The 21036-nt window shown below is 41.8% G+C and overlaps 2 protein-coding genes across 6 annotated transcripts in view; both read left to right on the forward strand.

Annotated features, from left to right (window-relative positions):
• ninj2 (ninjurin 2) overlaps positions 1 to 4715 on the forward strand; it is a 142597-nt gene extending 137882 nt beyond the window's left edge. For both annotated transcript variants that reach the window (XM_033037541.1, XM_033037540.1), the window contains exons 2-3: positions 560 to 791; positions 3244 to 4715. In XM_033037541.1, the coding sequence (XP_032893432.1) occupies positions 560 to 791; positions 3244 to 3389 (378 nt within the window). In that variant the 3' untranslated portion in view covers positions 3390 to 4715. The remainder of the gene's footprint in view (positions 1 to 559; positions 792 to 3243) is intronic.
• A 10264-nt stretch (positions 4716 to 14979) lies between these two features.
• fam118a (family with sequence similarity 118 member A) overlaps positions 14980 to 21036 on the forward strand; it is a 30230-nt gene continuing 24173 nt past the window's right edge. The window contains exons 1-3 of one of the 4 annotated variants that reach the window (XM_033037543.1): positions 14980 to 15124; positions 15318 to 15341; positions 17710 to 17767. The gene's annotated coding sequence lies outside the window, so the exon portion shown is untranslated. Of the gene's footprint in view, positions 15342 to 17709; positions 17768 to 21036 lie in introns of all 4 variants that reach the window. The other 3 variants (XM_033037544.1, XM_033037545.1, XM_033037542.1) reach the window with 3 other exon arrangements.

The following is a 21036-nucleotide window of genomic DNA, read 5'->3' on the forward strand; positions in this document are numbered from 1 at the left end:
TAAGAGACTTGCTGAATTTCCCTAGTCTCCTGAGGAAATTGAGGCATTGGTGTGCCTTCTTGGCTGTCACTTCAGTGTGGTATGTCCATGATAGATCATTGGTGATATTTATAGCAGGGAAGATAAAGCTCTCAACCAGTTTCATTATGGCACCATTGATACTGAACTCAGGAAGCATGTACTCCACCACGCTTCCTGAAGTCTATAACTAACTCCTTCATCTTGCTGCCATTGACGGTTGCAACAAGGTAAAAGGCAGTGGGTTCCTGACCTTGGCTTACATGGGGTAGATGGTCATGGTTGCACTGGAGAATATTTGAGGGAGAGGGAGGTGCAGCAATGTCTGCTGAGGCCGGAAGAAGAATTGGATGGATCGGAAGTTGAGCCTTTAATGGCAAACATAAAAAATCTGCATTTTATGTCTCTGCACACGAATGTCTCGAAGGACCTCTCCTGCAGAACAGATGTGTAGAGCAATTGGTGAGCCAGCGATTCTTTATATGGGTTTGTTCTCATTTTTAAAGCAAGCTAATGTTTTTCTCTTCTGTACATTCCATAGGGTGAAGAGATTGGCACAGGATCAGTGGCTTCATTCAACTTCAACAAATATGCCACAATAAAGAGTATGGCAGAAGGCATGCTCGATGTCACTTTACTTATGTCGAATGCAAAGCAGCTGGTTATGGTGGTCAACCATGGCCCAGAATATAAATTCTACATTCCTCTTATTGTCCTGATTTGTCTCTGCCTCTTACTTCAGATTGTTATTTTCTTATTCCTTATCTTTATTGGTGAGTATAGTCTGCTATTATTTCCATGTGCTGTTAACTTCAGAGGGAGCTAGCTGGGTTTACCAAGTTTGACTATGGGAGAGTTCTGTGTCATTATTGGCAGAGATCATTTGTGTTTAAATTAGATAGCCTCTAAAAACGGGGACAGGGCTGGTGAACTTGGATATTCTAGATTGGTTGCAGCAGTACACCACCAATTGCCTCCTTGATATTTGGCTGGAAGATGAACTGAGAGCCAATACTGTCAGTGGAAGGTTTCAATTAAAGGTAGTTGAGATTAAAGGTGCAAGTGGCTTAAGCTAGATTTTGGCCATCATTGCACAAACAAAGCTGAACTGAGTAACTGGAAAATGAAACCATGTGAGAGAATGGACTCCAAAAGTTTGAAGCCCTGCACCAAATGCCTTGTTGTATAAAGTAGTGTGTAGGAGAGATGTATTGTGTCCACAGGTGGCCAGCAAGCTCTCTAATCAGCATAAACCAGTCCAAAAGACATGTGTAAGAATGAACTGCAGATGCTGGTTTAAATCGAAGGTAGACACAAAATGCTGGAGTAACTCAGCGGGTGAGGCAGCATCTCTGGAGAGAAGGAATGGGCGTCGTTTCGGGTCGAGACCCTTCTTCAGACTGATGTCAGGGGAGGGGGCAGGACAAAGACAGAATGTAGGCGGAGACAGTAAGACTATTGGGAGAACTGGGAAGGGGATGGAGAGAGAAAGCAATCTGAAGTTAGTAAAGTCTGTGTTCATACCGCTGGGGTGTAAACTAACCAAGCGAAATATGAGGTGCTGTTCCTCCAATTTACGCTGGGCCTCACTCTGACAATGGAGGAGGCCCAGGACAGAAAGGTCAGATTGAGAATGGGAGGGGGAGTTGTATTGGGAGAGGTAAATGCCAAAACATGGATGCAGTGCAGCTGGATGTCCTGAATGGGTGGGAGGGGGTAGTGGTAAACACAACGTTGTCGTCATCAATGGAGGTGCTATAGGTGACAGCTTTAGGTTCCTAGACATCCATATCAGCAGCAACCTAACCTGAACCCTTCGTTACGGTGATCAAGAAAGTGCTTCAGTGTTTGGGCATCTAAGATGATTCAGCATGTCCACGCAGATTCTCTTGAACTTCTACTAGAATGTATTTTGTCAGGATGCATCTCAGCCTGGTAATGGTGACTGCTCTTTTCTTGACTGACTGAACCTTCAGAGAGGTGAACATAGTCCAAAACATCACTGGCTCATCACTTCCTTCAACCCACTCATGGGTGCATTGCATCAGGAAGGCTGAGAATACTGTCAAGGATTCCTGCCACCCTGAACAATCTGTTTTTCTTTTTTACCTTTGAGAAGGTACAGGAACTGAAGCCCAGACGTTTCCAGAACCAGTCACCTCCCTCAAACACCATTTCTGCTGCCCATGCACTCTTGCTCTGAACTCTACCTCAGTTATACCTTTCTTGCACTTCAATATTTTTTTTCCACTACTTCAGATTGCAGTACAATCTCGGAAGTACTACTTCAGATTGCAGTGCAATCTGTTGTTTTATGTTTATTGGTGTTTGTTGTTGTATCTATCATTACTGCACACTGTGCACACTATGAGTTGTGCGTGAACAAGGAATGCAGCTATACCCTGCTGTATGCGACAATTAACTAATCTGGATCTAAACATGGATAGGACAGGTTTGGAGGGATATGGACCAAACACGGGCAGGTGGAACGAGCGTAGCTGGGACATGTTGGCCAGTGTGGGAAAGTTGAGCCTGTTTCGACACTGTATCACTCTATGACACTCTGTCTCTCTCTATGACTCTATGGATCTGGATATTTCTTAAAATTTATATTTATTTTGACAAGAAAATTGATTTTGACTTTTGTCCAGTCACGTTCTTCTTCTTCTTCTTCTTCCTCTTTCGAGTGGCGTGCATAGCCTAAAGTTGTTGGATAACTTGTTCTATTTGATCTTCCGTTTGTGCACGTCGAGTTGATTGCATTAGTCGAAACAGGGCGGAACACGTGAAGGTTGCAATCTTCCACGCCACCAGTCACGTTGTCTTGTGAAGAAGGGCCCCAACCTGAAACGTTTCCTACCATTTGTTCTCCAGAGATACTGTCTGACCTGCTGAGTTACTCCAGCCATTGTGGCTTGTTTTTTACCCATTGTCTTTACCAGGCCATATATCTCTGAAGATCACTACGACATGTCTGCTCTCTAACTGAACTTGCCAGTGCTCCCCACATATTATAAATGAGGATATATTTTATTTGCTAGTCTAGCACTGAACAACATTTTTAGTTTATCTGAATGGCACATTATTTACACATTTTTACACATTATGATTCTCAGTCAAGAAGATCAGTGTTGTCTATGCTAACTGCATGTAATGTAATGGACACCAGAGCTTGCCTTTTTGTCACCCCCTTGTTTAATCTTTCAATCTGCTAAATTTGTACAGCTAAAACCAACGTGAATGAAGTTGAAAAGCAGAAAAAGTTGAATCTGTGGAACATCATCGTCACTTTCCTCGTTGGAATCGCTCTTTTCCTTAATGTATTCATCACTGCACTAATGCCGGGGAAGAACGATGCTACGTTGACCTAAGAACTTCCAAATACACATTGTATATGCAAAGTTGAACAGAAGCATTTAAAAATCTATAACATAGATACCTACAACTCAGTGTTTGCAATTATTAATTTAAAAGAAAATGACTTTTGTATTTTTAATTATGTTTCTCTCATGACTTTGGCTTAATAAACTAAGATGTGTGGGCACGCCGAAAGGAATGCGGATGTTGTAAACACTAATAACTCTTCTGCTTCCTGAGATTAATACAGTGTCCTGGTGCCATGTTAATATTTATTCATACAAAGGCTTTTATTATATTATCCAGGTGGATACTGGAAACTCGTCTCTTGAACCTAACAGTTGCTTTGTTTGCATTAGTCTTTTGGCAACAGGGAGGATCTGGTTTTATTCCACTACTTTGCTGTAATGTTTGCTGTAAACTAATTGATCGCAAGTATAATTATGCCGCAAATCTGTCATATTTCTCCAGGTGCAGCTGTGTTATTGTAAGACTGCATAATTCATATGTTGCATCTTCTATTCATATGTTGCACCTTCTATTCAGATGTCCTGAGAATGGTTAACCTCATCCTAACACTTACCTAGAAGTTACCTATGAGTTTGAGATCTGCGGCTGAAGGGTCCCGATGCAAAACATCACCTGTCCATATTCTCCAGGGATGCTGCCTAGCCCACTGAGTTATTCCACCATTTTGTGTCTTTCCCTGATATATCCATACCTGTACTTATTTTTAACTAAAACTCTGTCTTTAATTGATTTGTTTTAAAAATACCCAAGTCTTTGCCAGAAGAATAGACAAAGCTACTTCAGATTTGTACGTTAAAACCCACTTAAATTCAGGACAGAAGTTAGATGTGTGTGACAAGATGATCAATAAGTGTACAGAAATTTTTTCTAATCCATGACCAAAGTCAAATCATAGTGTTTTTCTGCAGTATATTAATAAATTGACTTTTAATGGTGCCAGCTTTCGAAGCCATCCGAGCCACTTTGGCAGGGCTCGGTGTCATTGGTCAACATACAGTGACCTTTGACTCAGCTTCTGTTAGGCAAGCAATGTTAAAATAACCCTTTTTGAGTATTTTGATAGTATTATGCTGTAATGCTGACGCAATATCAAGGCGTGTTTAAACGTGTATGATTAACTGAGTGATTACTAGACAGAAGTGTGGTGACTTCAATGCAGAGCAAGAATTTGCATGAATAAAGTTTTGACTATGATCTTGAAATCATTTCAGTATGTCATTGTATCTATATAACAAGAATGTTCATTTTAAATATGTTTTAATATTCTTAAGCTAAGACTGTTTCTCCAATAAATGCACATTTACCCTTTGGCGTTGCACTTGTAGTCTAAATTTTGTAAACAATGCGATGCTCGCAAGTCTCCCTTAAAATAGTTTGCAGCTGACTTGGAGGAGAGCTGAATAATTCGCAATGTGACTGGCTTGGCATTGCATGTTTTCAGCACTGAAAGAGCCCTGTCTGTTATTACCTGCAGAGAATGTGTTCCTTGTACAGTGACTAATGGTGCATTGGGCCTGTGATGTAACTGGTAATTGGCGGAAGCCTTGCCACTTGGCAGTATTAAAGACGATGAGTGAAGATTTAGGCCAGCGCTTTGGATGGTGTTGGAGGAAGGGATGTTATTCTCAGTACACAGAAATTAAATATCACTTATGCAATGAAAGTATTCAAGAGATTTATTGTTTTCACCATTTTTTTTTTTCTTGGATGTTACTTGGTCACGTAAGGTGTATGGCTCCACATGTCAATACCATCTAGGCCATTAGGTAAACTTTTGTGCTATGACAGCACTGCTCAGGATTGTCCTCAAAACTGCGGCCACTCTATCTGTGTAACAATGCCGGAGGTGCAATCACCTAACATGAGCTCGATTGGATCTGATTCAACAGGTTCAGCTGGGTGGTTGTAAACAAACTATAGATTCCCTTGAATCAAGGCAGTCTGGTAAATGTCAGTGTTTTTTAAAATGCCATACGTACTAATGAAGACTTCATTGTTTTTGTCTCATTTTCTCATTGTTTTGAAGTAAAACCTTGCAGATTGCTTCAGGTCATATGGATAAAGTTAATGAACCAGTTATGGTAACCTAAGCAGCTGGGGGTCAGAAATACTTCCAACAACCTGTGCACCACATTATTCATCAAGTAATTCAAAAAAGAGTTGTCATTTATCCACACATTGGTATGTTTTATGTTGCCTGGCAATGGGAGTGGGTGGGGGAAGAGTTTGACGTCAAAGGGTATCAAGTCAACCGTACGGGCAATGTGATGTAGCGAAACACGGCTTGTCTCTGAGTGATCGAATGTCTTCTTTTCTTCATGATGGACGATGTAACTAGGTGGCTGATCATGCCAAAGGGAGTCCTGCAGACTCTGCTACCAATGGTGCAGGAGGTACCTGATGGGATGGGCATGTGTACAGCGAGTGAAGTGTAGCACTACTTCTGTCATTTTAAGAGGAGTCCGTGCATCATTAACACACAGGCTCTGTGGCTTATTGATGCATGGTCTCAATGTTCTTAATGTTGCCCCGATTCATACTCCTCCTTTACGTGGTCATAGGCTGCAGATTCCCAGGATTCGAAGTGAAAGTTGAGCTCGGGTATATCGAGCCAGATGCTGCACGAATTGCTGCTAAAGTGGGAAGCGGCACATATCAGGTTTGGGAATGAATCCAACCTATTAGTTTGAGTGAAAGAAGACAATAAAAGTGCACCTGGACTTACATTTTGTATGGGACACCACACAGAATAACAGAATAATTTCAGCAGGAAGGAAGCCTGTGTGGAAAAACATCCTCATTTCACTCTTGATTTTTCCACCAATCATCTTAATTCCAAGTCCTCCAGTTCTTGACCCCTTTGCCAATGGGAAGCTTCTCTTTATCTATGCTGTGTATAACCTTTACAATTTTAAAATCTTCCATCAGATCTCTTTGCAGCTTTTCCTTTCAAGAATAACCTTGTTTCTTATGTGGTTGTAGACAACTAAAGCCTCTCGACCCCAGAATCACTTTGTACCACCTCAAAAGTCTCCAGATCTTTCTTAAATATGACATCTGCGAATGGACACAATACTTCAGTTGAGGCATAACCTGTATTTTATAAAGATTTTTTGTGACTACTTTGTTCTTCTATTCTATAAAGGGCCTGTCCCACTTTCACGACCTTTTTTACTCGTGGACATTTTTCATCAGGCAAGAAAAACGCCCGACCTACTTGATGCCACGAGTATCTACGACTAGCATCACGACCTACCTATGACCTCCTACGACCTCGTGACGACCATGTTGCGAGTATGAGTCAAGGGCAAACTCGGCCGAGGTCGTGAATTAGGTCGTGAAAATGGGACAGGCCCTTAACTCTGTTTACAAAATGCAGGATGCTCTGTGTTTCTCAACTACCTTCTCAACCAACCCTGCCACTTTCAATCTTAATGAATGTTAATTTATTCACAGATCCTGATCTTGTAGAAACAAGGAACAGCAGATACTGGTTACAAAAACCCCCCCACAAAGCACTAGAGTAACTGAACTGGTAGTTCGCTTGGGTAGTTTACACCCCAGCGGTATGAACATTGACTTCTCCAATTTCAGGTATTTCTTGCTTTCTTCCTCTTTCCCCTCCACTTTTCAGCTCTCTCACAGCCCACTCTCTCCGCTTCCTTTCTTCTTTCCGCCCCCGCCCCCACCCCTAAATCAGCCTGAAGAAGGGTATCGACCCGAAACGTCACCTATTCCTTCGCTCCATAGATGCTGCCTCACCCGCTGAGTTTCTCCAGCATTTTTGTCTACCTTCGATTTTTCCAGCATCTGCAGTTCCTTCTTAAACAGAGTAACTCAACTGGTCAGGCAGCATCTTTGGAGAACATAGATAGGTGATGGCCCAGTCAGACTGATTGTGATGGGCGGGAGGGGAAAGAAAGCTGGAAGAGAAGGGGCAAAACAAAGCCTGGGCATGTCATTGGTGGGTGCAGGTGATGGGGGGTGGGGTGGGGTGGGGGGGGTTGATGGTTGGATAAAGGCCAGTGATAAAAAGACAGAAGTAATGAAACAAAATGATTGAAGAGTTGCGTATTCTGAAACTTGAGGAAGGAATGTAGGAGAAAGGGGTGAAATGGGTGTGAGTCTGGGAGGGAAACAGGGGAAAGGGGGTGGGGAAAGAAAGGGTGTTGGGGGAAGGGGGGGAGGGGTTGGTTAAGTTACCTAATATTGGAGAATTCAAGGTTGGCAACTACATGAATATTGAATTTGGATACAATGCCTGCCTGTTTTTTAATATCCCTGCAGCTCATTGGTGTTGTGCAGCAATGTCATCCTACTTTGCCTGACAAAAACAATTTTTTTCAGAGGAACAGGCCTTCTTTGATCCACTATCGTTTTTTCTATCGTTAAAGATCTTCTATTATGCAATCTTTTTTCTAAGCTTTCAATTTCTTAACATCTAATTTGATAGCTTTAGGGTACATCTAATTGGGAAGCACGTGGATATTTATTCATTTTAAATATGTATCAACCATAAATTGATACTGTTCAATGTAAATATAATTAAGATCTTGCCAAGAAAATAGGCTGCAAATTTAGATTGAACTTTAAAAGCCTTTCTAACAATTTCAGTATACAAATTTTATTCAAATTAAAAATCTGTTCCCTAACTTTCGTGTCATTTGCCAGAGAAAATAAAGTATCCATGGGAAGTGTTTTAAGCTGGATTCAATTTCATCTTTGGCCAAATAATTACTTCTCAAATGACTTTTAACACACTTTTTTTGTACAAGAACTAGAAATTGCTGGTTACATTTGCATTGAGTCTGTTGTCACCTTGCATGCAAGTTGAACAGAGACCAAGATTGAAGCTCACTTTCAGACCAAAATGGTGGACAACTCCAGCATTGTAGTGAAATGGACAACCCATTCTGCCTGCTTTAAATGAGAGATGTTTGTTTCCAGAGATTCAATATTTTGAGTTCTATTCCATTACATTCTGCAAAGAGCCAGTAACTTGGACAGCATTATTCTTGAAGTTTGTTGTAGTGTGGCACAGTGGAGCAGCAGTCATGTTGCTGGGTTTGATCGTGTCTAAGGGTGCTGGCTGTATGGAGTTTGTACATTCTCTCTGTGACTGCGTTGGTTTTCTCCGGGCACTCCAAAAACATACTGGTATGTCTGAAGAAGGGTTTCGACCTGAAATGCCACCCATTCCTTCTCTCCAGTGATGCTGCCTGTCCCACTGAGTTACTCCAGTTTTTTGTGTCTATCTCAGGTATATATGTTAATTAGCTTCAGTAAATTTGTAAATTGCCCCTAGTGTGTCAGATAGTGTTAGTGTACGAGGTGAATGTTGGTCGGCGTGGAGTCAATGGGCCAAAGTGCTGTTTCCAAGCTCTTTGTCTAAAGTCTAAAGTTTCCCTGTCTTTAACTGTGCTAAACAGAGATAAGAGTCTCCATAGAATGTGAATGCAGGATTTCATCTTAATTGAATTAAATTGCTATTGATGGTATTCAAAGCAATCAATAACAATAACTTGATGTTTAACATTATTATATTCCAAATTAAAAATAGTTAGGAGGCACATTGTTAAAACTGACCACTTGACTGTCTCTGAACCAGAAAATAGTTTCAAATCATTTGTGGAATTTACAAATATATTGTTATGGATGTGATATCTAGTCTTTAAATACTTACATGCATTTAGACTCTAACGTAAATAAAAAATAATTGATTAAATTAGTAACAAGGACAAAACCAGTTATACATTAAAGTGTGAGATCTAAAGTGGAAAATGATCTTACCTGACAGCAGGGATGAACCAGTTCAGCCTGAATTGCTTTATGATGTAATAATTGAACCTGCAGGCTGCTGTGCATTCCACCACATACCCTACTTACGATGAAGTTGACGGATCAGTGGTATCCCCAGCCCTTGTTCAACTTATGTAGCTGCATGTACATAGATGGTCCAGTTTACCTTCCAGTCAATTGTCCCCAAAGAATATTGTTGGTGGAGGAACCTGATGTTAATGGTGCTGTTGAAGATCACCAGAAAATGGCAATTTTATCATGTTTCGGTAAATATCTTGGCAGTCACTGTCTTGAACCAATGTAGGAGCATCTCAAGGATGGCAGGGCTTCAAACGAAATTGTGCATTTTGAAAAGAAAATTACGTGTTATCTAAATAGTGAGAACTTTGAGAGGTATTGTCGTCAGATCCTGAGGATTATTGTCAGGATGGATGTGGAGAAAATGTATCCTTTTGTGGGAGAATCTAGAACTTGATGAAAAAAGGTGAAACAGGGAACCGCAGATACTGGTTTACAAAATAAAAGACACAAAGTGCTGGAGTAACTCAGCGAGTGAGGCAGCATCTCTGGAGAAAATGGATAAGTGATTGGGTTGGGCCCCTTCTTCAGCCTGAAGAAGGGTTCTGATCCAAAACGTCACTAATCCATGTCCTCCAAAGATGCTGCCTGGCCCGCTGAGTTATTCCAGCAATTTGCGCCTTTTATATCTAGGTTGATGTCTGTGCTTAAAAAATTAGATCCCGCGTTTAAGATAGATGAAATGATTTTATTTTCACTTCAAACGGTCATGAGCCTTTGGAACTATTTTCCTTGAAGTGAAACATCTTTGAAAATAGATAGAAGGGGTGAAAGGTTACAATGAGAACAAGGGAATGAAACATTGAGGTTACAATGCTATCTGCCATGATCATATTAAGTGGCACAGCAGGCTTGAGGGACTTGATGGGCATTCACCAGCTCCCACTTTGAACGTTTGTGTTTATGTTTGGATGTAAAAAGAAGCTCAACTCCATTTTTTTCTGTGTGACCAGAAATGGGTAAATAAGTAAAGTTTGTCAGCATTGCTCTCATGCTGAGAATAAAATTTAAAAGGCTTCAATTCAAGATCGACAACTTTTAAAAATTCACAGTTTTTCTTCTACAAATATTTTTACAGGATTGAGAAATGTAGAAAAATAAATTGGGATTCAACAACAATAAATCATTAACATAAAAATCACCTAAGGTGCTTCATCGGAATGAAGTACAAACGATTACTGGGCCAATCAGCAATTTTTCAATCAATCAACAAAACGTGGCCTCAACATTAAATCTTAACAAAGGCCTTAAAAACACAAGGAATTACTGGAAGGGAGAAGAAAGTGTGGGAAGTGCTCAGTGTGAAATGCCATTGATTTGTCAAAGAAGGTGCTGGTATTCAAATGAATGAGCGAAAGGAACAATGAGCTGAGTGTGGCGTTAGGGTTGAAAAATTAGGTTCATGATAGCAGTATTGTTTAGTCAGAATTTACCTTTCTTTAATAAGTATTGAACAGACAATGAATAGTGTTAAAAGCATCAGTAATACTGGTTGGGCACTTAAATACAGTAAGGAGAGGAGGAAGCACATATATCATTTGTTTCCTGGGACACTAACAAATACCTGTACCAAGCAAATTTCAAATTGCTGGAATAACTCAGCAGGTAAGGCAGCATCTGTGGAGGGAATGGGTAAGTAATGTTTCAGACTGAATTCGCGTTCCAACTTGAAATGTCGCCTTTTCATTCCCTGCACAGATGCTGCCTGACCCAGCATTCTGAACTTTGTTTAAGATCCAGCATCTGCAGTTCCCTGCATTTCTGCTAAAAAATACATGTAGTGCATGGCCTGTCCTCTATGTTTTAAGTTTTAATTAAGTTAAAATTAAGTTTTAAGTCTCTCAGGTGAAGGTAAAAGATCCCATGACTGCATATGATGAAGGGAATTTCCCTGCCGTGCTGTCCACACCGACCCCTTTCACAACATCACCAAAATAGATTAACTGTTTATTAGACCTTAAAAGGAAATGTTCAGGAACCAAGTTATTTTATAGTCTACTGAGATTTAGTTGTGGTGAACCACTCTATCTCCTTTACTGAAAACTTATCCCATAAGGCTGTCACGGTGGCACAGCGGTAGAGTTGCTGCCTTACAGCAAAATGCAGCGGCAGAGACCCGAGTTCGATCCCGACTACGGTTGCTGTCTGTACGGAGTTTGTACGTTCTCTCTGTGATCTGCATGGGTTTTCTCAGAGATCTTCAGTTTCCTCCCACACTCCAAAGACGTACAGGTTTGTAGGTTAATTGGCTTTATTAATTGGCTTGATAAAAATGTAAAATTGTCGATATGCAGTTGGCGATATACAGAGCACTGCCCTGCCGACTACAACATTCAGAGGGTTCAGAAGGTTCATAACAGAATGCTAAGATAAGGGTGATTTAGATCAGGCTGAATGGAAAACAGTTGGATTGTTGTGAAACCATTATTTTAAGGAACAATAGTGCTTGCAAGCAGGATTCAGCTGGAGCTATTCTCGGAATTAACCAACTGCCAAGGACAGAGCAAATCACCGGAGAAAAAAGCCGAAGGGAAAATAAACAGACAATTATGCACAGCTTTCAACAGTAGTTGGAGATACATTGAATCATAGAGTTGTAGAGTAATACAGAATGAAGACAAGCCATTCGACCCAACTTGTGCATGCAAACCAAGATGCCCCATCTACACTAGTCCCACCTGCCTATGTTTGGCCCATATCCCCCTAAACTTTTCCTATCCATGTACAGTACCTATCCAAATACCTTGGGGTTGTTACTGCACCTGCTTTAACTACCTCCTCTGGTAGCTCGTTCCATCTACCTACCAACCACTGTGTGAAATTTGGTCCCTAGCTTTCTATTAAAACCGTCCCTTCTCAACTTGAACCTATGTCTCCCGCTTCTTGATTCCTCTACCCTGTTAAAGACTGCATTCACCCTATCCATTTCTTTCATGATTTTATACACAGTTCAGGTAACTCATCTCTCTATTCAATTGTCAGTAATTTTTCTAATAATCAAGCTGCTCTAGGGCACTTTTAAAAACAGTAGTAAGTTACTAATCATTATGTTTAAGTTTAGTATCACAGAGCTTTTATTAATTTGTCATTGTGAAATAAGGTTTTAGTTTTGGGTTTAAAACAATCAGAAATAAGTCTGTTCTGTATTAACCCACCCACATTGGTGGACACAGGTGTGTGTTCCTGTTAATACACACACACTCACATACAGAGGCGCATGGGCTCACCAGCAGTTGGCAACACCATCTGAGGAAAAGAGCATTTGAACATCAGGATGTCAACCATATGCATACGTAACACACGATCAATAGCAGTGACGGGAATGAAAACACTATAGTTGCTGAAAATATGTGATGAAAACATAAATTAATGAAAAAAATAAGTTCAGGCAGCATCTGTGGAAAGGGAACCAGAATAAACATCTCAGGTTGGAGATCTTTTGTCAGTTCTGTTTCTCTTTCCATGCTTGACCAACCAGGTTCCAGGCCTCCCAGTTTGGACCCAACCAGGATTTCAGGTACCTTCACTCAGTCCACTGCTTCTGTGTTTCCTTTGACCAACCGAGTATTTGTTTCAAACATGTTCTGTTTTTATTGAGGCAGCAGTGTTTCATGTCGCCCGGTATAGAGCTGGGTCACCTACAATAGGCACCTCTTTTGGGGAGTTACCACCAATACTATCCAAATCCACTGGTGATAAATAAATCACGTCAGCATCCCCTTCTTGGTAAACTTTTCTAATATGAAGCCCTAAATGCAAGCATTTGGCTACAATCGGCTACCTCTCCATTTTCACATCTGACACCAGACTCCTGAAACAAAAATTCTATTCCTAACTCTATTATAGAGTCATAGAGAGATACAGTATGGAAACAGGCTCTTCGGCCCAACTTGACCACACATATCCCAACTACACTAGTCCCACCTGCCTGCGTTTGTTTCATATCCCTCCAAACCTGTCCAATCCATGTACCTGTCTATCTGTTTCTTAAATGCTGGGATAGTCCCAGCCTCAACTACCACCTCTGGCAGCTTGTTCCATAAACCCACCACCCTTTGTGTGACAAAGTTACCCCTCGGATTCCTATTAAATCTTGTCCCCTTCACCTTAAACTTATGTCCTCTGGTCCTCAATTCACCTACTCTGGGCATGAGACTGTGCATCTACCCGATCTACACCTCTCATGATTTTTTACACCTCTAAAAGATCCCCCCCCCCCCCCCCATTAGGGTTGCCAACTTTCTCACTCCCAAATAAGGTACAAAAGGTCAAAATAAGGGACAAATTCCCGACGGCAATTCGTTGACCGACTCAGCCATGGCTGGGTGAATGATGAGTTGGCCAGGGTGCAGGACTGCACACAAAGCCCAGCCGGCGGGCCTGCTGAGGAGTTTTGGCGCAAAGTCCGGCACCCCATCCAACTCATGAACCGATGATCAGGTGATGGTGTCGGCGGTAAGCGAAGGTCCGGCAGCTGGCCGGGCTGTTGACCGACGGGGCCACGGGCGAGGAGCTGCTGCTGCACTCCATGGGCTGCACTACGTTGGGACGGGTGAGGCGAGCCGGACGCAGCGCTCCGACCCGACCCGAGTAGTAGCCGGTCAAGGGCGGTCCCGTATGGGACAAACCAATTTAGCCCAATATACAGGATGTCCTGGCTAATATGGGACAGTTGGCAACTCTATCCCTCATCTTCCTGCGCTCCAGGGAATAGAGTCCCAGCTTTCTCTACTTCTCATGGGCAACATGCTACCCTGGAAACTACATGTATCATAATTTGGTGTAAAGCTGCAGCCTTGATTGCTCTGGACCTTTTAGTGAAGAGTCTCCTACGGTGAAGCTGCAGAGGGTTTTGGTATATGGACAAAGTAATAATGAACAAAACAGCAATCTATTTCCAAGACAGGGTGGTGCACATTGGATCATCTTATTGCAAGTTAAAAATAAAACTTTGCAAAATGTAACCTGTGGGAGGAATGCTGCATGGCAAGTTTGGCACAGACATAAAAATAAATGGATATGGGTGTATTCCATAGAATCCATAGAAGAATTCAGATTCAGATTCAAACTTTATTGTCATTGTGCAGTGTACAGTACAGACAACAAAATGCAGTTAGCATCTCCCTAGAAGAGCGACATAGAATTATTTATTGCTCATATTCGATGTCGCTCTTCTAGGGAGATGCTAACTGTATTTCGTTGTCTCTGTACTGTACACTGCACAATGACAATAAAGTTTGAATCTGAATCTGAATCCGAGAATGGGTTCACTAAAGTGACAACAACCTGGCTACTCAACACCCGGCTTGAGATCTAACTATTCCTTTGGTTTATGTTTCATTCGCAAGAAGAAGACTAAAGCTTATGTAAGATAGTGTAAGGCCAATCAGATCTGTTTGGACTTTAAAAGTTGTGATTATTATGCAATTGTATTAAGTGAAATGTACTTAACTTAGACATCATTTGTGTATTTGTAATAACTGGGCAAGACTTTGAGTCCCATTTAAGTCCTTTGGTCCCAACAACGTCGTCTGTCTATTTTCCTCCCCCGATGCTGCCTTTTCCGTCTCAATTTTTGACAATCTCGTGAACTTTTTTGTCCCCCCCCCCCAACCCCACCCAGAAAACTCCCAAACTCAGCCGCCCTCTTGTCGGCTCGGAGCATAAGCTTTGGTGGAACGTTTGTTGCTTGAAGTCGGCGCCGAACGCGCGGGCGGGTTGCCGGCGGACGCATTTGGCGGGTGCACTCGCCGGGGGTCCGTGTGCGGCGGTTGATGCGGGAGGAGAGGAGAGGAGGGGGGGGAACTGTTTGAAGGAGACCCCGCCGGGCAGGCGGCAAACGGTTGGCGCTCGAGGCCGCTCGTGGGTTCGAGGCGAGGACGGGCGGGAAGGAAGGAGGGAGAGGAGAGGAGAGGCCGCTCGGCTCCATCGCCATATATATATATATATATATATGCGCGTTTGTTAGTTCTTCCCCGCTGAGGAGGACAGCCCTCTTACAATTCTTTCTCCAACTTCTCCCTCTTGCTTCGCAGTGATGGTGCGGGAAACAAATAAAGGTGAGAATTATTTATTTATAGGCAGGCACAACATAATAATTTATATTTGACAAGTGCATGGGGTTACATTCTTCTGTGAAACCCGGGCTGTCCCTTTGTTGTAGACAGACGCAAGGAACTGCAGATGTTGGTTTACAACAACAACAAAAATAGATGCTGTCGTTTTATTATCCATCGATTGTGCGATTCTGAGTCAAAAGTGTCATTTAAAATATTGTAAAGTTATTGATTTAAACAAAATCTTTCAGCTGAGTTTCGTCTGGTTTGAACTGTCTTAGAGTGTTTAATTGTCATGTGTATCGACAATAGAACATACATCCTTATTCGCTGCATCATTACAGGCCTGTACAGATAGTATGAGAATCAATAATACAATAAATTAATAATCAGTGGTACTTGGAAAGCAAGTAATACAAAAACCGAAGTGCAAGCAGAGACACTATCCATAGATGATATAGTTGTAGAGACCCTGAGCATGGAAACAGGCCCTTCGGCTCAACCTGCCCACACTGAGCAAGATGCCACCTCTACACTAGTCCCACCTGCCTATGTTTGGCCCACATCCTTCTAAACCTTTTCTCCCCATGTACCTGTCCAAATGTATTTTAGATGTTGTGATTGTACCTGCCTCAACCACCTCCTCTGGGAGCGTGTTCCATATCGCCACCACCCTTTGTGTAAAAAAAGTTGCCCCTCGGGTTCCTATTAAATCTTTCCCCTCTCACCTTAAAAGTTGCTGAGGTTGGTGTGGTATAGAACCTTATGGTTGCTGAAAACAAGCTCTCCTTGGACCTAATAACAAGGAATTGCAGATGCCGGTGTATACCAAATATAAAAAATGCTGGACCAACTGAGCGGGTCAGGTAGCATCTCTGGAGAAAATAGATAGGTGGCATTTTGGGTTGAGACCCTTCTTGAACCTGGTGCTCACAGTTTTCAGGCTCCTGTACCAACTTACTGATGGTAGTAGTGAAATTAGAGCATAGCCAGTGTGGTTTGTGTCTGATGATATTGGCTGCCTTTTTGAGGCATTGCCTCCTGTTGATCTCTGGTGGCGAGGTCAGTGCCGTGATGGACTGCGCAATGTCTACCACTCTAATCTAATTTGTTCCTGGGCATTCGAATTGTCCAATCAGTCTGTGATGCAGGCAGTCACTATGCTCTCTGTAGACCTGTAGAGATTTGTTGACATGCAAAGAGAGGCATTGATGAACCTTCTTTGTGATTGCATTCATGTGCTGGACCCTGGACAAATCTTTAGAGAAATACCCACTCAGCAGCTTGAAGCTTTTGACTCCACCACTATTCTGTCGACGAAGGCAGGTTTATGGATACCTGGCTATTCCTTATTATAAACAATCAGCTTTTTGGTCTTGCTAACTTTGAGGGTGAAATTGTTGTTCTGGAACCATTCAATCAGATTTTCAATCTTTCAATCTCCCTCCTGTACTCTGATTGTTACCTGTTATTCAAAATACTAATAAAACAAAGACCAGCAATTAGTGGTTGTTTTATCTACAAAAATGTCATTGTCCTATCAGGGACACATGACAATAAACATTGAACTTGAACTTACATTCTGTGGTATATAATGGAATACATTGTTTGGAATGAGCTTGAAGTTATTTGTAAACAATAACCTAGTTAAAAGCGCAAAGAGCAAAATTCTCCCTGATCGTACTCTTTCAGACGTTGTATGCCTTTATTGTTCACTTAAACTTTGCAAGAGTGCTTGATACACTTCTGCATCTATTTGCTTCTTAACCAGTTATTTATCAATTCCTACCACTTTTAAACGTAGATTGAATGAGCTAATGGAATCTCTAGGCTAAACAGTACTTCACCACTAGTTTCTAATTTAACTGATTGATCTGCATTTGATAATTTAGTAACACATTCAAAGAATTCTTATAGGAGAAATTGGGGAATTCTTTTTGTGAGGTAGGAACTGCAGATGCTGGTTTACACCGAAGATGGACACAAAATGCTAGAGTAACTCAGCGGAACAGGTAGCATCTCTGGATAGGAGGAATGGGACTTCTTGGGTCGAGACCCTTCTTCAGACTGGGTTGAGACACTTCTCTAGTCTGAAGAAGTGTCTCGACCCAAAACGTCACCCATTCCTTCTATCCAGAGATGCTACCTGTTCCGTTCAATTACTCCAGCATTTTGTGTCTATCTTCGGGGAATTCCTTTTAATGGAACAATCCTAATATGGATAAAATACCTCGGAGCGGTGGATTTTTGCAACCATTTGACAAACAGTTGAATGCTACCCTAGAACGATGCTGGGGTCATTTTAGACAGATGAATCAAGATGGGCCAAATAATATTCCTCATTTATGAATATCTTGTAAACTTCACACAGGAGGGAGAGAACTTTAACTCGAAACAAGCAGCAAACCAGTGACACGGATAAAGACAAAGTGAGTTTTAAGTTATAATTTTTATTTGTGAGTAGTATGTGAACATGAACTTGCACAATTTTTTAACAATATCTTCCTTCAGATTTTCAGGATTTTGATTTATATGTGTATCCTTGTTAAACAGTAAAGTGATTTAAGGACTGGCAGTTGTGTTCATTGTGGTTCAGAACCAACTTTTAATTGACGTGATGCATCAAAATAACTTGCACAGGAGTGACTAATCAGGCAATATTTAAATTTGAATCCTTAAGTAACAAGGAGTAGATGTTTCCTGGCGTGGCAATTTTTAAACCTGATGCACAAATTCTGATATGTGGAATCAGATACTTGCACAAAAATATTTCACAAAAATAATTTTGACATCTTCAATAGTGGAAAAATATATATTATAGTGAATTAATCATCTGGAAGAATTACACCTAAAGCATGATTTTATAACAGCAGAAACCTCAAAGTAAATTAAATACATCTTAGGGAATCCAAATTCACCTTTGCTTTGATTACTAAATCTCGTTGCACTGACGTGCAATGACAATAAAAGATATATTATTATATTATTATTATTAAGTGCACTGAGACATCTCTCCAAATGTGAGGGATAAAAAAATGCAAGTTGTCATTGGATGGAATTAGCTATTTCCAAAATATGAATTGAAGTATTATGTATTTTGCACTTTTCACCTCTGAATGAACCAAGGAATGTAAAGCCAAGTCAGGTTCACGCGAGGTCTGCTTCTAACATTGGTCCCACTGTCACGCATTGTAAGACTATAATTTCAGAAATTAAGCTTTCATCAGCTTCTACTATTTTATTCAGGAAGTGCAGGTGCATGGTTCCTTGAAGGTGTAGTCCCAGGTAGATAAGGTGGTCAAAAGCTGAACAGGTACTTTGGATCCGTCTTCATTAAGGAGGACACAAACAATCTTCCTGATATAGTAGTGGCCAGAAGATCTGGGGTGACGGAGGAACTGAAGGAAATCCACAATAGGCAGGAAATGGTGTTGGGTAGACTGATGGGGCTGAAGGCTGATAAATCCCCAGGGCCTGATGATCTGCATCCCAGGGTACTTAAGGAAGTAGCTCTAGAATTCGTGGATGCATTGGTGATAATTTTCCAATGTTCTATAGACTCAGGATCAGTTCCTGTGGATTGGAGGGTAGCTAATGTTATCCCACTTTTTAAGAAAAGCGGGAGAGAGAAAACAGGGAATTATAGACCAGTTAGCCTGACAACGGTGGTGGGGAAGATGCTGGAGTCAATTATAAAAGATGAAATAGCCGCACATTTGGATAGCAATAACAGGATCGGTCCGAGTCAGCATGGATTTACGAAGGGGAAATCATGCTTGACTAATCTTCTGGAATTTTTTGAGGATGTAACTTGGAAAATGGACAAGGGAGAGCCAGTGGATGTAGTGTACCTGGACTTTCAGAAAGAATTTGATAAGGTCCCACATAGGAGATTAGTGGGCAAAATTAGGGCACATGGTATTGGGGGTAGAGTGCTGACATGGATAGAAAATTGGTTGGCAGACAGGAAACAAAGAGTAGGGATTAACGGGTCCGTTTCAGAATGGCAGGCAGTGACTAGTGGGGTACCGCAAGGCTCGGTGCTGGGACCGCAGCTATTTACAATATACATCAATGATTTGGATGAAGGGATTCAAAGTAACATTAGCAAATTTGCAGATGACACAGCTGGGTGGCAGTGTGAACTGTGAGGAGGATGCTATGAGAATGTAGGGCGACTTGGACGGGTTGGGGGAGTGGGCAGATGCATGGCAGATGAAGTTTAATGTGGATAAATGTGAGGTTATCCACTTTGGTATAAAAAACAGGAAGGCATATTACTATCTAAATGGCATAAAGTTGGGAAAAGGGGAAGTACAACGGGATCTGGGGGTCCTTACATAGAAACATAGAAAATAGGTGCTGGAGGAGGCCATTCGGCCCTTCAAGCCAGCACCGCCATTCATTGTGATCATGGCTGATCGTCCCCAATCAATAACCCCTGCCTGCCTTCTCCCCTTGTTCATCAGTCTATGAAAGTAAGCATGCAGGCACAGCAGGCAGTGAAGAAAGTGAATGGCATGTTGGCCTTTATAACAAGAGGAGTTGAGTATTGGAGCAAAGAGGTCCTTCTGCAGTTGTACAGGGCCCTAGTGAGACCACACCTGGAGTATTGTGTGCAGTTTTGGTCCCCTAATTTGAGGAAGGACATTCTTGCTATTGAGGGAGTGCAGCGTGGGTTTACAAGGTTAATTCCCGGGATGGCGGGACTGTCATATGCTGAGAGAATGGAGCGGCTGGGCTTGTACACTCTGGAGTTTAGAAGGATGAGATGGCATCTTATTGAAACATATAAGATTGTTAAGGGTTTGGACACGCTAGAGGCAGGAAACATGTTCCTGATGTTGGGGGAGTCCAGAACCAGGGGCTACAGTTTAAGAATAAAGGGTAAGCCATTTAGAACGGAGACAAGGAAACACGTTTTCTCACAGAGAGTTGTGAGTCTGTGGAATTCTCTGCCTGAGAGGGCGGTGGAGGCCGGTTCCCTGGATACTTTCAAGAGAGAGCTAGATGGGGCTCTTAAAGATAGCGGAGTCAGGGGATATGGGGAGAAGGCAGGAACAGATTGGGAATGATCAGCCATGATCGCATTGAATGGCCGAATGGCCTACTCCTGCACCTATTGTCTATTTGGCACAATGGCCTTCATCAGTCAGAGTATTGAGTATAGAAGTTGGGAGGTCATGTTGCAGTTGTATAAGATGTTTCCACTAGTGGGAGAGTCTACGACTAGAGGTCATAGCCTCAGAATTAAAGGACATTCTTTTAGGAAGGAGATGAGGAGAAATTTATTTAGTCTGAGGGTAGTGAATCTGTGGAATTCTTTGGAGGCCAAGTCAGTGGATATTTTTAAGGCAGCGATAGATAGATTCTTGATTAGCACAGGTGTCAGAGGTTTTGGGGAGAAGGCAGGAAAATGGGGTTAGGAGGGAGAGATAGATCAGCTATGATTGAATGGCGGAGTAGACTTGATGGGCCGATTGGCCTAATTCTACTCCTATTTCTTATGTCTTTATGACGTTAGTGAGGCCGCATTTAAAGTATTATGTTCAGTTCTGGACACCATGTTATAAGAAAGATGTTGTCAAGTTGGAAATGGTACAGAGAAGATTTACCTGGATGTTGCCCGGGCTCGAGGGTCTGAGCTATAGATAGAGATTGAGTAGGTTGGGACTATTCCTTGGAGTGCAAGAGGATG

The sequence above is a fragment of the Amblyraja radiata genome, chromosome 19 (genome assembly GCF_010909765.2).
Source record: "Amblyraja radiata isolate CabotCenter1 chromosome 19, sAmbRad1.1.pri, whole genome shotgun sequence".
NCBI lineage: Eukaryota > Metazoa > Chordata > Chondrichthyes > Rajiformes > Rajidae > Amblyraja > Amblyraja radiata.